Source organism: Micromesistius poutassou (assembly GCF_964030765.1).
Source record: "Micromesistius poutassou genome assembly, chromosome: 5".
NCBI classification, from domain to species: domain Eukaryota; kingdom Metazoa; phylum Chordata; class Actinopteri; order Gadiformes; family Gadidae; genus Micromesistius; species Micromesistius poutassou.
The window spans coordinates 1,783,656-1,798,549 of record NC_140275.1 but is presented as its reverse complement, the minus strand read 5'-3'; the positions used below and the strand labels follow the sequence as shown (position 1 = coordinate 1,798,549).

The window sequence follows — 14,894 nt, the reverse complement described above, 5'->3', positions numbered from 1 at the left end:
ATTGTGAGAATTTATTCAGAATTGTGAGGTTCAAATCTGAATTCTGACTTTAATTTCAAAATTCTGATTTGATTTCATCTCAACTGTCTTGATTTATTCTCAGAATTCTGATTTCATCTTTACTATTTTAGTTGCCCCTACTGTCTACTAGCCCTAACGTCGTTAGGACTCTTATTCCCTGATCACGTGTTAGTTAAACAGTAATAGAAAACAACCTATATAATGACAGAATCTCCAGGGATAATAGGTTTCCCGTGAGAAATGTTAATCTAATTGTACAATTAACCTTTGACATTCCCACCAGAATAACTGTTATTGTTTTTACGTTGCAGAATTAAATTAACAGCTTGATTAATTATGGAGTTAGAAATGTGTTGAAATATGAACCAGACACTAAAATAATCAAATTACTAGTCTATTACAGTATTATCATTTGATGATAATTTTAAAAATAAGTTGATTTATAATAAAAGACAATGACAAATCTTACTTTCAGAATGCTTTTATGAGAATGTACACAATACGCAGCCCAGCCAACAGATTCAATAGAAAGGTGTAACCAGTGGTGACACCATACCAGCGGGCTACCACACAGCGAAAAAATAAACTTTAAAAAGTAATTGTATCTTCACTTTCTCCGCCTTGTACAATTGACTGTTACATTAAAAAAAATATCATTGTGAAAAATGGCAGGTCTGACCTGCAAGATTACATGGAGACTATATTCCATCATTTGTAATGCTTGAGCATTTTAAATTTTACAAATCAGACAAAACAAAGGCAGTCATAATAAACCATGTCTGTTGACAGGAAACTGAATAAGCGATATGTAAGAAAAAGTGCCAGCCTTACCTGAGAGACCAGCTACATTTAAAAACCTTAGCTAATGAAATATTAACGAGACTCAAACGCAGATTACAGTTATCCACAATGGACATTCGTTTTGGTAGAAAAAAAATATACAAAGATGTTAACACCTGACCTTGAATTGGAGTCACCACTTCCCCAAGTCTTTAAAAACATTTAAGACAAAGTGCATCTCATGACCACAACCATTCATTTGCTGCGTCGGGACACATTTCTTGGTGAACTTTTAAGGACGTCTCGAATACGCAGATAAGTCCCTGTGGCGGCGGCTACTTCAGTGTACTCGGGTGTATCTTCAAACGGAACAATGCCAGCAGCGAACCTGCTCCGATGGGGAACCTTTTCCACAGAAGAGGCGTCAAGTGCGGGAATCTGGTTGTCCCCTTGCACTCTGTTCGGGCTGAGATTATTATCTTGTGTTGTATCTGGTTTGGGACTTTGAGGAGCGTCAGTCTGGGCCACGATTGGTCCTAGACTGAGCGGGCCATCCACCGGTGCTCTGACTGACCTAGCGATTGGATGGCTGGCTCCCAATGCTCCTGTTGAAGCAGGACTCAAAGGGACTCTGGTTGGATCAGGGCTGAGAGGGCTCTCCTCCTGGGCCCTGATTGGACCAGGGCTGAGAGGGCTCTCCTCCTGGGCCCTGATTGGACCAGGGCTGAGAGGGCTCTCCTCCGTGGCCCTGATTGGACCAGGGCTGAGAGGGCTCTCCTCCTTGGCCCTGATTGGACCAGGGCTGAGAGGGCTCTCCTCCTTGGCCCTGATTGGACCAGGGCTCTGAGGGGTTTCCCTTTCAGATTGAGTTGGACCAGGGATTTCCGAACCTGCCTTATCGTCGTCTGTGGAGCTCTTCAGGTTAAGCAATTCATCCGTGTCCATCTCCGTCTCCGTGTCAACGCGGGCCGGGGTCGATACGCTCGGGGAGCTGGGAACAGACGGGCCTGTGACCTGCGTATCGCAGTCACTGTTGGTGGCTGTGTCAGCATTTTCCAACGCTGCCCAGATCAGTCTCTGCTGCTCCTCCAGCTCCTCCAGGGTGAGTCCGTCCTCGGCCCCCTCCCCGGTCTCGTCCACCACCACCCAGGCACGCCCCGGCAGGGCTGGGGAGCCGTTGGTAGGGGTCGGCGGAGGTGTGCCTTTGGGCAGCGGTGGGGGAGTGGGTGTGGCGGGTGGGGTGCCATGAGGTAAGGGGGGAGGTGAGCCGAAGGAGGGTGAGCCGGGGGGCAGCGGAGACTGGAACTGGAAGCCACCTGGACCCTGAGAGCGATGGGGAGTTCCTGGTTCTGAAGAGGAGACGGGGACGAAAGTGATACGAGTTATTATTAGATAGTCCTTAGGCCAAAGCGGCCCTGTTGTAGTGGGGGTCACTGGAATGCAACACGTCATCCATTATGCAGATTTCTCACATTGAAGGACATGTGGGAGACAGCGCTTCTTAGGAATGTAAGGAGTCATACGTAGGGTTAGATAGGAGAGGGGGATGGTATGTAAAACCAGAACACCATAGCAACCACCATAGCAACATGGTCACCTAGCTTAAAAACATTAAACACTACAACTGCTTTGCAATGTGCTAGTTTGTCTGGCAAATCAACCAAAAGTACAAAAGAAAGTATACAGTCTTCCTTAACCTAGTTATTTTATGATAACGAATTTTGTGTTGGTTTCAATCTATTCCACGTTGTGTCTGGTTGTAACTTATGTAAATGTATGTAAAATTAATGTTGCCTGGTCTTAAGGAGGCTTGAAGGATTGTGAAGAACAGATACCTGACTCAAGTTCCATATCAGAGCTCCTGGAAGGGCTGGACCTTCGTTTTTTAGTCTGAAGTGGAGCCGGTTCAGGGTCATGTCTTCTCTTGTTGCTCGTGGCATCAGCCTAAACAGAACACACACACACACACACACACACACACACACACACACACACACACACACACACACACACACACACACACACACACACACACACACACACACACACACACTTCAGTAACAGACTGTATATGTGCATACATTTGAGTTTTCCATCCAAAAAGGTTAATTACCGCAGGGAAACTGTTGGACAGATAGGCAGCAAAGTTGTGCTTCATGTGGTTGCCCTGCATTGGAACGGAGCCATATAGCATGTATTCCTGGGAGCAAAAAATGACAAATAGGAGCATGATCAATGATTTATGGCTAGTTTACTTCAGATAAAATGCCCATAATCTTAATTCCCGCTGGGAGAAATATGGGCTCCACAACATGGACTAGTAAATCAATGACCAAAAAACATGAAATCAACTTACATCCTTCATATTAGGTGATGCAGCTACATTGAATCCTGGGAAATCGACAAGCTTGGAAACATCATAGGAGATTTTTTGACCATTGGTTTCTTCTGATGTTGCTCCATCTTAATTGATTTTAAATAAAACAGAAATCATATTAGACTCAAAACAAATCAATCTCATTCATAAAGCGAAGCCCAACTGAACATACACTAGTGCTGTATTATCGATCAAGGTCTTACAGAAAATTCCCTTGGACACACATTTTAAAATAAAAATACCCAACATTTAGATTCAACACTGCAAATATTTGGTCAACATCCTTCATCAAATAATACAATGAACTCTTGGCAACCTGTCTGAAAAAGCAAATCAAAATAAAAAAGAAACAGCTACCAGACAATGAAAACATAATTGTGCACACCTTTGCCGTCATACAGCGCCAGGCCAGACTTCTCCACCTCTGCCTCTTTGAGCCACCCAGGGGGGTATCCCAGCTGTCTCATTCGGTAAATCAGAGGAGGTAGGGTGTTTGCCCCCACTCCCAGCGCTGACAGCAGCTCTTCACTGTTGAGATCACAACACGGTTACTTCAACATAGAGAAGGAAAGCATCGCACACACACGATAACCTAAACTGTATTCTAAACCCACCACGTCAACCACCCACTAAGACAAGATGGCACTCATCAATCCCACCAAATCTGGAAAAATACATAGAACTCATAGTCCAGTCATATCTGTCATTCACAAAAACAAAAATACAGAATGAATCCATGTATTAATAATAATATGACTATATCCATCCAGATCCATAATTACAATCAATAGGTTCTTGAATGCGTTGTTCTTTAAGTTAAGAGAAACTTCATGCTACAGAAAAGTGCTGTCATGAGTTTGTGGTGTCTGGACAGTCCTACCTCATGAGTCCAGCTTTGTATTTAGCAAAGCGCTCCTCCACCTCTGCATGGTACCGCTGGTTGCCCAGGGACGGGCTCTGGTTCTGACTGAACTCCTTTCGTCGCTCATTGATTGCGGCCTGATCTTTGGGCTGGGGACGACATTGCAGAATGTATTTTACTTGAGTCTCAACTAACAATCAGGACAATGCGGCCACTTCGTTTTTTGTTGGTACCTTGGGACAGTCTCTGATCTGGTGAGCTGGTGATCCACAGTTGAAGCACATCGATTTTGGTCTGCAATGAACACATCAAACCCAATAGTTATTAACAAATCATTGGAAAACAAGTCAGTTTTCCAATAGGTCAAAGAAACAAGCCATATTCTTCCAGGGTTTTACAAGTGCATGTTAATCCAGGCTCCAAAAATGTACCTTTTATCTTTCATCTCCACCTCTTGGCCATCTGTGCCAATCACCTGGTTGAAGACCTGCATGTAGCTTTTTCCAAATCATTCAGGAATTAAATTCTTGCAGTTACATTCACTGTGTAGTCTACTTATAGCTGGTTAAAGTCTGCACTCCAAGACCATTTTATCACTGTGTTGATAAAGAAAAGTAACCTTGATAATCCCACAGACACTTAGTTTCCAAACTTCAGTCTACCAACAAACTAAAATGGATCCATATGGATTATATGGAGTACATTTAAATTGAGGGTATATAGCAGACGTTTTTATTTGTCAGAAGAAATGGAGTACAGTACGTTTAGAGATATTCATTCCATTCATATTCATTCTGTCATTAAAGATACGTTGGAACTTCCCATCCATCTGTGAGTTGAGGGTTTTCATCCAACAAAGGTTGTCCAAGTTTATCAACTGAGAATGTGGTGAAATACATAACACTTCCAATAACCTGCGAGCCAAACAAAAATACAACACAAGTTAACTTTGTACAAACATTTGACCCCCCGATTTCAAGTCCAAACTAAGACTCAGAAAAGAGGATACATAGCCATTATGTACCTATTTAACAATGTGCACACTAACCTTAAATGGCTCTGTGACCGTCTTAATGTCACTGGATGACTTAACCTGCTGATCTTCATCCAAAACAAAAGCTGAATTCTTTCAAAAGGACAGACAATAATGTTGGACCATGTCACATTTACAGTGCAATATAAAGCCCCATACTCAGGAAATTGTATAGTGCAATACCTGTGGCTTGATTTGGCTGGCAGAGGTCTGCTTATGATTGTCCTGGGAATGATGCTTATGAATAAGATTGCAGATGCTGTCCTCAATTTCTTGACGACAAAGCCTGCGACAAACGTATACAACCGAAATGATCACATGAAAACTCTTACTATACAAATAACACACCTGGCACCATCCTTTAGACTCACTTTGATATGCTGTTGTTTGCATATAAGATTTGAAGAAGTGGCCCATCTGTGTTTTCATCTTCAAGCTTGATGGAACTGCAAGAAATTTAACATTGAATACTTAACATTCCGATTCAACATAGTCACTTTGCAGCAACCAAAATAATATTATTAATAATAATACCTTACCTGGGTCTCGTTAGAATGTTAAGTTGCCGTTTTAATTCTTGATGTGGGTTTGGAGTTAAGGAAATGGGCAAAAAGGGTACCAGAAATCATAACACCACAACACATGAGTGTTTTGGCGACATGTTCATTCATTAATAGTCGTAGTTATGGTCGGTTGCAGTTACTGCGACTGGATGCCTGGATTCTCCTTAGGGTTAACCCGCCAGTACCCCGCCACCGATTTAAAATGTTTTGCCTGTAGATGTAAATTATGACACCCATTGCACTCCTGATCATCCCTGGAAGGAGGGGTCCCCCACTCTGAAGGAGGGATCCCCCACTCTGCGTTCCTTCTCTAGATTTCTTCCTTGCTAATTGAGGGAGTTCTTTCCTTCCCCCTGGGGGGCTAGGGTTAGGGGGTGTCATAAATATACGGCCTGTTAAGCCCTTTGAGACTCTACTGGTGATGATGGGCTATACAAATATAATTGTATTGAATTTAATATATGTAAGACGGCTATGATGCTAGGCTAGCCTTAGCTCTGCAACGACTGCAAAAGGATATTCTCATCGGTTAGGGTCTGGATCTTCTCTTCAAACTCCTCAAACTTATCCCTGAGATCGGACGTCTCCTCGGCGTCTCCTTCGTCATCCGTGAAGCGAATGTGCGTCGAGACCGGCGGATTGTCGCCGAGTTGATCGAAGAGCTCACTGTCGCCGAAGTCCACCTCCGCCATCGCTGCTGCTGCGTATTGTGGAGAGGGGCGTGGCTTCAAAGGTCAAACACGGAACGCGCGTCGTTGGTTGAACGGTCTGGTGTCACGTGGTTTTGAATCAACGCTGCTGCTGAGACGGATGTCAAGTCAACGCATCCACATTCAGTGTTGCCAGATTGGGCCAGATTTCCCGCCCAGTTTGACAACACTGGCTGCAGCGCTCTGGCCCAATCTGGCAACACTGTCCACATCCCCCTCCAGAAAATACAAGTTCAAGTCGCAGGATTGTTTCCAATCCCATTATTCTTTTGATTTTGGGTGTTGACACGATATTATAGTGTATAGTGTATAATGTTATTCTCTGAAAGGGATTGACCCGGGAACAATGTCCACTCGGTCCATCACACCGTTAACATTTCCACAATGGGATGTTGGACGAAGGAAAATTCGCTTTATTTACTTAGCAAATCCAACATCTTTCCGGCTCACATGTTGTCCGAAGAAGGTGAGTGATGAGTGGTATAAATACATGAGTAATTGATGAATGACCATAACACCAAGAATCGCAGTAGCAGTGATATTCAGTATCATCATATCAAGCATGGACGTCAGATATGAACAAGGATACAACTCAAAAATATGGGCAGTTATCCCAGTTGTGAAACATATGTCATACTCTATCTGTATTATATGTAGCTACTTCTATCAAAAACAGTAATCCTTCAACTAGGTTGCTATTAAATCATACTGACCCATAACTAAACTTGAATAGGTATATTCGAAATTGGTAAACCGATTATTAATTGCATTTGTGATATCATTTTCAGAGTGCATTGGTTCCTCTCTACTTGGGCGCAGATATTTTCTCAAACACGGACATCCGCGTGGAGAATCACCCCAGATACCACGCCAAGTTTGCAAAGAAAGGATATGCCACAAAACTGACATTTTCTCCAGGTGATGCAAACACTGCAGGGTGCAATGCATATTTTTTAAAGTGGTTATTAGTCCCCATTGGTTGCATTTGATTATGCATTGGTAGTCATGATAGACAAGATGTTTAAATACCTGATGAACAAATGCTTTTTTTAATCCTGTGTGGTAGAATTCAGGTTTGATGGACTGAGGGTCCCAACCACCACCAACAGTCTCTGGTTCTACAGCATTCAAGGCCTATTTCGGGTAGCTTTTGAATTATATAGTAAGCAAGAACAGCTCACTGTGATGGATAAGTTACAGGTATATTACATGGGGTTCCACTTTGATATACTCTGTAACCATTAATCACAATTAATATTAACTTATACTTGTTGATCATACATTTATTTTAGGATGTCTGGAAATCCCAGATAAATGACAGTCCTTTGGAATTGAATTACAACATCAGTATCCGGCTTGACTCTGAAGTGTGCATCGCTGAAACGTGTCAAGAACCCAAGAAGGTTAAAACTTTAAATCCCCACCAGAGTCTGGTTGTTGAAGAATCTGTGGATGCGAGTCAGACGGACACAGGTTCCCCTGGCGATACCTCAGCAGATCATAATTACTGTTCCTTAGAGGAGCAGAGCTTCGAAACGCAGCTAAAAACAATCCAGTCAACATTGTCCTCCCTCAAATTGAGACTACAGAGCTTGGAGAAAAAACAATGTTCTGAAGACAATGCAGACTGCACTCAGAAGTTCAAGACTGCTTTGTTACTCCTGGACAGCATGGACAGGTGTTTAGATGGGAACCTGGAGGAAAAACATCTAACACAGGCTGTGCTAACCCTGCTAGGAGCAGAGTGTCATGGTTCTGTGTATTCCAGCCATTTAATGAACTCTGTGGCGTGCTGGCTGGGCCAGCAGTTTCATGGCGCCAACAGCTGCATCAGCCAGAAGGTGGAGAGCTTTAAAGTGGAGCATATTGAGCGCATCACAGACCTGCCACCTGCAGATCAACTGGCCACAGAGCTCTTCCCGGAGGCCATGCAGACACTGATGCTCCACTGGATGGGTCTGAGTGACGAGGCCCACCAGGAGAAGAGGCACAGTGAATATCCCATCCTGCTCCTGATCCTTGAATTCGCAAACCACAACCTCATCACCGGCGCAGCGCACGTGCTTTACTCCAGCCTTATCTGTAGATGAAGGACTGAACTGTTGGAACTGCAACGTGGGTGACTACTAGGTAGGTTTATTAAAAAAGGTTCATGACATTGTAGCTATGTTTGTGTCAGAATTTTGTAACTTAAAAGGCGTAGAAATCCTGACATTTTCTTACTTTTTATAGTTCTAACTAAGCCGTTGGGACTAATTCTCCTAAGGATGTTTGGAATCAAGTACGTCGACCACAAAGTTGCTTGTGTCATTTCAGCACCAATAATAAAAATATATTGAATCAATGAGACTTTAGATATAAGATGTCGGGTCACAATCCTTCTTCAAATTGCAAAAAGACTTGTTAACATGTATATAACAGGATTGCTGCTGTTTGATGAATAATTGACTTCAGTTCAACAAATGAAAATACCCCCATGAACACAAAGGATTTATTTGAAGATCAGAAAGTATTATTTAATGGGTCCAGTCTCTTATTTGACAAACTAAACACAACTTCAGTTTTTTGTTCTTATATATCCATCATGAAGAAACGCAGCAAAAATATTCCGCTCACCTTACGTTTCCTTAAGAGATGCACAAGTTCTGGTAACTGAATGGAATCGAAGCTCTACCAACCGGGCCTAAACCATAATCCAATTCAAACAATCACATTGCATATATTTTAAGTTAAAAAAAAGAACCCTGCCCCCCCAAAAAAAAACAACCAAGCATAACTGGCACTATACAGAGTGACAGTGACACACACTCTGTCTATTTACATCGTGTCCCAGGAGGTGATATCGGTGCACCTAAATGACAACCAAAAGTGACATCCATGCAAGCTTGCACATGAGATACGAGACCTAGCCGGCAGCTAGATGACAGACCTTGTATGATTAGAGACACTGGGACGGGCAGGGGGAATGGGGGAGGCCCTGCTCTAAATGGTGTCCATTCCACGGAAGGAGGTGGTGAAGCCCAGGCCCATGCCCCGCTGGGTGTGTGTCTGTGAGCGGGCCATCTCGTACTGAACGTCCAGGTTTCGAAACATCTCCTCTTGTTGCTGAAGTGTCTTTAGACCCTCTGCGTTGATTGGTTTGGAGGTTTCGCCTTCTTCCTCGTCCTAATGGAACAAATGCGATAAAAACCAAACGTTAAGGCATACATGAGAAGGATCTAGAGTAAAACAAAAAAAAGTGAAACAGCAATACATCTCAGGAAAATACGGACTACGTACTTTGATGCCCATTAATTTGCGAAATTTGACGTTTTGGTCCTTGTTGCCAAAGTTGAGCTTCTCCCACAACTCAGCAGTCTGGGATTTGTCCTTTATACAGAAAACAAAACAGCAATCATGTTTACCATTCACGCAGCAACACCCATGGTAAAGATCAATCAGTACCAATAGAGCATAAACCTTTGCAAAGTAGATAGAAAGGAAAAAAGTGTAACGTACCCCTTCCTTCTTTCCTTGCCATAGTTTTTTCCGCTTCTTCTCTTGCTCAGCAAACTTCATGGGGTTCACGGCAGAGGGGTTGTAGTAGCTGGGAACGGCGATGCCCGTCTCCGCCAGCGTTCTGGCCTGGAGGGCGGCCATCTGCGCCGCCATCGCTATCTGGGGCGTGACCTGGGTGCCCGAGGCCAGGAGGGCCGCTACGTTGAGCACTGTGTGGGTTGCCATGGGCGCCGCTGCAGTTACGGCCTTGCATAGCAACGGTGTGGGCACTGTGAAGGAAGAGAGTGCAAGCAACAGCTTAGAGGCATGGCAGCTGGAGTCTGGTCCTGTGTAGTTAACCTGCTTGTTACTGACCTTTAGGGTTAGTTAATAGTGGTTAAGAAAAGTACAGAGCTCCTAACCACTCTGAAATGGTCATTGATGTGCAGGTTTTAACAACATTTCTGACACAGGCAATTTCTTGTCACAGGTAATGTTGAACTTGAAACCGTATTACTTGGGGGAATGTCCTTGTTACGAGTATCTAATAGAAAGTGCCGTTCAGGTGATGCAGTGGTACAGCTAAATAGGTTCTCACCTGTCGGCACTTCCTGTTGCTGTTGCTGCTGCTGCTGCTGCTGTTTCTCCAAAATCTCTTTTTCCTTCTGTTCTTGTAATTTCTTGGCCCGTTCCAGTCTGGAAGCAAACGGGGGAGAAGGCTTCAGCTCAACGACCCATACGCTCGGCATTGGCACTCAATGAATCGTGTAGAAAAAGGAATAAAAGAGTTTAAGCTTCAGTCTCACAATTCCTCCAAGTTGTTGTTGTACCTTCTGGCCAAGGCTTCCTGGGCGTCCATGGCTGTGTTTCTGCCCCGGAAGGCAGGCGGACTTACAGACCTGCTCCGGCTCTTTCTGCGCGCTTTCTCACTCTTCTTCTTCCGCTCCCTGGAGGGGAAGTAAGACAAAGATGATCAATAAAAACATTGACATAAAACCCTTCAACGCACTTCACACTTCATGAGTCATCATGGAGCCCACCTGCTCTTACTGCGGCTCCGACTGCGGTGGCGGTGCTTTGACCGGGACCCCGACCGGGCCTTCCGCTTCCTGTCACGGCTCCGAGAGCGAGACTTCTTCTTGTCTCGACTTTTGCTGCGGTGCCGCCTGCAAGCAGGAAAAAAAAACCACATTTCAACTCCACGATGAAATAAAGCACTGACTTTGCACCAATTGGTTCACTTGGTGCTCTGTATAGTGGCTATAAATTGGCTGTAAACAGAGTCGGAGGGCGTAGTTATGACAAATGGATGCGGCCGTAGCACCCATAATATACATTAGTAAAGATGTAGTGTGCCTTAGTGCTTCTATAATAAATAAAGCCAGGTGAGGGCCTGTGTATTTGCACCGCATACCCCCACAATACCTTCCAGACTAAAGACCAAGTGACCAAGAATCCCTGTCACCTTATCAAAATCTTAAATGAACAAATATCTCCGGCAATATCAGGTGTCAAATCCCAATTAAGCATCACAATATTCTAACAATAAAAGGCTACTTCAATCTCAACTCACCTTTCCCGTGAGTGTGACCTGGAGTGGCTCCGCCCCCTGGAGTGGCTCCGCCCTCTGGAGTGGCTCCGCCCCCTGGACGGCTTCCTGTCCCCCTTGCGGCGGTGTCTGTCCTCGCCGTTCTCGGCGGAGAGCCGGTCCTTCCCCCGCTCGCTCTGCTCCTGCTCGTCCTGCTGCTTCTTGTGCGACTTGGTCGGCTTCTCACAGTCTCTCTTGCGTGCCTGCGTTAAGAAGAAGTTGTCTCTTTCAGGAAAATAGTGCAACAAAGAGAGTTAGTACCATGGCTTATGGCATAGGATACGCATCATATGTTGACTTGAAGAAGCAGCGCCCTGACCTTTGAAACACTGATTTGCTGAATGAACCTATTTTGTTCCCCGTCCACGCACAGGCCTGGCCTGCATTACATTTGCATGCTCAGTCTGGTATAGCTATCGGTTCTGCCTGTATGTAGGGCTGTACCCGCCTGAATTTTCCGAGTTGACCGCGATATTGAACAAATATTCTCTCTCACTTGATGGAGCAAAGGCACACGGTAAAAGTGAAGCATTAGTTTACTTGTAATAATATTTTTCTCTTTCTCATAATTAATATGGAAATTAATTCCTGTATATTAAGCCTCTATCATATTCTATGCGGTTATGAATGTACAAAAGACTGATTGTTTTACTGAGGAATCTACTCGACGGTCTCTGAACAATGATTTGTCTAGTAGACTTTTAGGGTACAGCCCTACTATGTAGTATTATTTCTGAGCTGCAGCAAAAGACTCAGTGGAAGCTATTTTAATCCATTTGTATTTATCTATTTGATAACAGAACATATTTGGTAGCAAAATAAAAAAAAATAATTAACGTATTGATCCTTTCAGCGAGTATGTGCAATCAAAAATAATATTTTGGACAAATCACTGACTGTTCTAAAGTTTACTTATATTACAAAGGACCTAACTAAACCTTTATCTTTTGGATTTAATCCAGTGCAGGATTCGAATAGGGATGGACCTTTTAATTAATTGGTTGATCACATTTTAAAGATGGAATAAATCGTTCATTTTGTAAAACATCTATTTTTTATATCTAGCTTTTCATTTAAATTGATTTACCATTTATTTTAAGAGAGAAATTATAATATACATCCGACTCACTGAAGATACAACACTGTGGCTTATTACTGTGGCCAACTATTTTAATTATTTAGGCTCATGGCCTCCATTGAAAGGATGATGTTTACCCTAGGCTGTTTAAACAGCGGCTCGCTATGCTTTTGTAAGGATAGAAATGATCCACGTGACGATTTGATTCATTATTCATATATACCATGGCATTAAAAAGGTCAACAACATCTGGTACTTTATCCAAAACCAAATAAAGGAAACAAGAGCAATATAAATCCATTCTATTCCAGATGTGGAAATTAAATGTTATCATTTGAAAACAAAAAAAATAGAATTGATGAATTATGCCCATCACTAGCTGAAAAAAAGGTGCAAGAGTTAATGCCATGTTTGACTTAATTCTGTAAGGCAAAGAGGAGTTTGAATGGCAGATAATTACCTGTCCCCGAAGAAGACATATAATTTTGCTATGTCAGGAGGGTCTTCTGTTCAGAATCTCTTCGTGCATTAGCACGCTGAATACGATTTATTGTAGAAATGTTATCATACGATCTACACAAAGGAGTCTTTACAGAAGTAATCTACTCTTCACCACACAATGTGTCTACAATGATTGACATATCCAAAATGTTCCAAAAATGGAAAGTTCTGGATATCTCAATAAAAGTGTAACAAAAATAAGGCTTCTTGAATTGTCAGGAGACACATTTCCCTTAAGAGACCTTAAGTTGTATGTTTGACCTGGATAACACTCCTATCCATACTTACCGCAAGAACAAATATAAAAAGAATGAAACTACTACTAATGTTCTCTAGAATGAACAAATTAAATGAAGAATTACCTCTTTGCTCCTGCTGCGACTTCGTCTGTGCTTTCGGTCACCTGTAAACATTCACATTTTAAATTAAAAGACAGTTTGTAATAACGCAACTACAACATCATAGTATGTATAGTTAAGACAAAGAAATATCCATTACTTTATCTTCTCACTAATTGTGGCAGTCCCCAAAAACGGTCAATGATGTGAATACACTATTATTCTTATTAAAGTACATGGCTATAACCAAGTCACATTGGATAGTATTACCAACTTAAACAGTATCTATCGTCAAGAATAACAACAAGTGCTGTAAGTCTTGGCACTTGTTTCTATGAACATCCTGCTATTTTTGTTTCTGTTTCTTCTGACATATGTACTTATTGTAAGTCGCTTTGAATGAAAGCGTCTGCTAAATGCCCTAAATGTAAATTTAACTTACAATAAATAAAACACACAAAAGTATAGTATAGTATACTGACGTTTCCGGTCCCTGGATCGCGACCTGGACCGTGAGTGGTGATGCTTGGAGCTCCGGGGAGACTTGGACGACTCCATGCTGAGCGGGTCGGAGCGGACAGCAGACGGCTTCTGCTCCAGCCGTGCACAGAGACACTCACCTGGAACACACAGTCAGTTCAGCATGGTCCATCTCTTTCCTGGTGATTGAGGAAGTCCCTGCACCGAGCATCAGGCTCTGGTCTGTGGCCTACAGACCTTAATCCCACCGTATCGTCTGCATCAGTTATCCGTTATCTGAGAAGCCAATGGCCTCACAGATGAAGTACTCATAATGTAACCCAATGGTAAGGGTCTTCCCATCGACCATGACTCGACTCACTTTGCTTTAATCCAGATCAACGTACAGTTAAATCGATTCAAGTCGACCTGATGTGGAGTGAGTCGTAATGCGCAAATCTATTTTGGTTCACAAACTTTACATGCACCGTTTTAGTAAGTCGGCCATGCAATCCAAGGCGTTTGCACATCATTCTGCGACTCATATTTTATTGGCAATATCCATTATTTCAAAAGATATGCCATTTTAAAGAGTATAGCCTGGTTTAGCCTTAGCTCGGTGGCTAGCCGTCCCTGCGTCCAGTTAGGCGCCATCTTTAAGAAAAAGACGCATCATTTTAAGCTTGATCGCCCCTATTCGTTTGGTGTTTCGATGATGTTTACGTCGATGTATCCAGTGAACAGCTTACCTACTGACGAAACTCGATGCTCGCAATAAAAATATTGATGCCCGGGCCGACGAGAGATGGGGTGTAGCAGCGGCGGCTAGCTGGAGCGACGGACGGTGGAGCTCAGCTGATCTGGTCCTGGTTGCCAGATTTGATGCCGACTTCAACACAACAATAATAACAGTAATAATAACTAATAAACCCGAAATATATATTTTTTGAAAATATCATGCTATAAAAATATCCCAGTTAAATTTTATAATGCGTTTAAGTTTGTATCGGGTTTTCATCTATTTTTCATCATCCTTAATAATTTATCAATGACGTGCGTCGTGTAAAAATGCTTAACCATTGACACCCATTTATAAAAGTAGAGGTA

The 14,894-nt window shown here is 42.9% G+C and overlaps 3 protein-coding genes across 4 annotated transcripts; 1 reads left to right on the top strand and 2 right to left on the bottom strand.

Annotated features, from left to right (window-relative positions):
* Nucleotides 1-486: 486 nt before the first annotated feature.
* On the bottom strand, nucleotides 487-6,328 carry zcchc8 (zinc finger, CCHC domain containing 8; the record flags this gene model as incomplete). The annotated part of the gene is made up of 14 exons (XM_084468070.1): nucleotides 487-2,150; nucleotides 2,637-2,745; nucleotides 2,915-3,001; nucleotides 3,158-3,264; nucleotides 3,564-3,706; nucleotides 4,059-4,189; nucleotides 4,274-4,334; nucleotides 4,472-4,537; nucleotides 4,851-4,954; nucleotides 5,089-5,166; nucleotides 5,257-5,359; nucleotides 5,445-5,519; nucleotides 5,613-5,655; nucleotides 6,157-6,328. The coding sequence occupies 14 exons, from the start codon at nucleotides 6,326-6,328 to the stop codon at nucleotides 1,057-1,059; spliced, it is 2,373 nt and encodes a 790-aa protein (XP_084324196.1). The 3' UTR covers nucleotides 487-1,056.
* Nucleotides 6,329-6,690: 362 nt separating this feature from the next.
* Nucleotides 6,691-8,436, top strand: LOC311343212 (uncharacterized protein; the record flags this gene model as incomplete). Its single annotated transcript, XM_084468073.1, has 4 exons — nucleotides 6,691-6,812; nucleotides 7,135-7,264; nucleotides 7,413-7,546; nucleotides 7,639-8,436. The coding sequence occupies exons 1-4, from the start codon at nucleotides 6,693-6,695 to the stop codon at nucleotides 8,434-8,436; spliced, it is 1,182 nt and encodes a 393-aa protein (XP_084324199.1). The 5' UTR covers nucleotides 6,691-6,692.
* Nucleotides 8,437-8,830: 394 nt separating this feature from the next.
* Nucleotides 8,831-14,657, bottom strand: rsrc2 (arginine/serine-rich coiled-coil 2). 2 transcript variants are annotated; one of them, XM_084468071.1, is made up of 10 exons: nucleotides 14,537-14,657; nucleotides 13,811-13,948; nucleotides 13,353-13,393; nucleotides 11,397-11,614; nucleotides 10,864-10,989; nucleotides 10,630-10,770; nucleotides 10,422-10,519; nucleotides 9,845-10,113; nucleotides 9,626-9,715; nucleotides 8,831-9,511 (listed from the first exon to the last, which is right to left on the bottom strand). In XM_084468071.1, exons 2-10 carry the CDS (start codon nucleotides 13,884-13,886, stop codon nucleotides 9,329-9,331), a joined length of 1,242 nt encoding a protein of 413 aa, XP_084324197.1. In that variant the 5' UTR covers nucleotides 13,887-13,948; nucleotides 14,537-14,657; the 3' UTR covers nucleotides 8,831-9,328. The 2 variants fall into 2 exon arrangements, with proteins under 2 accessions (XP_084324197.1, XP_084324198.1); XM_084468072.1 differs by having other exon boundaries at nucleotides 10,654-10,770.
* Nucleotides 14,658-14,894: the final 237 nt, after the last annotated feature.

Coding starts and splice junctions, on each gene's coding strand:
- rsrc2 (XM_084468071.1), bottom strand. CDS start 13,886: ATGGAGTCGTCCAAGTCTCCCCGGAGCTCCAAGCATCACCACTCACGG. Junction 10,771..10,863: donor CGGAGCCGCAGTAAGAGCAG/GTGGGCTCCATG, acceptor CTTCCCCTCCAG/GGAGCGGAAGAAGAAGAGTG. Junction 9,716..9,844: donor GGCAAGGAAAGAAGGAAGGG/GTACGTTACACT, acceptor TTCTGTATAAAG/GACAAATCCCAGACTGCTGA.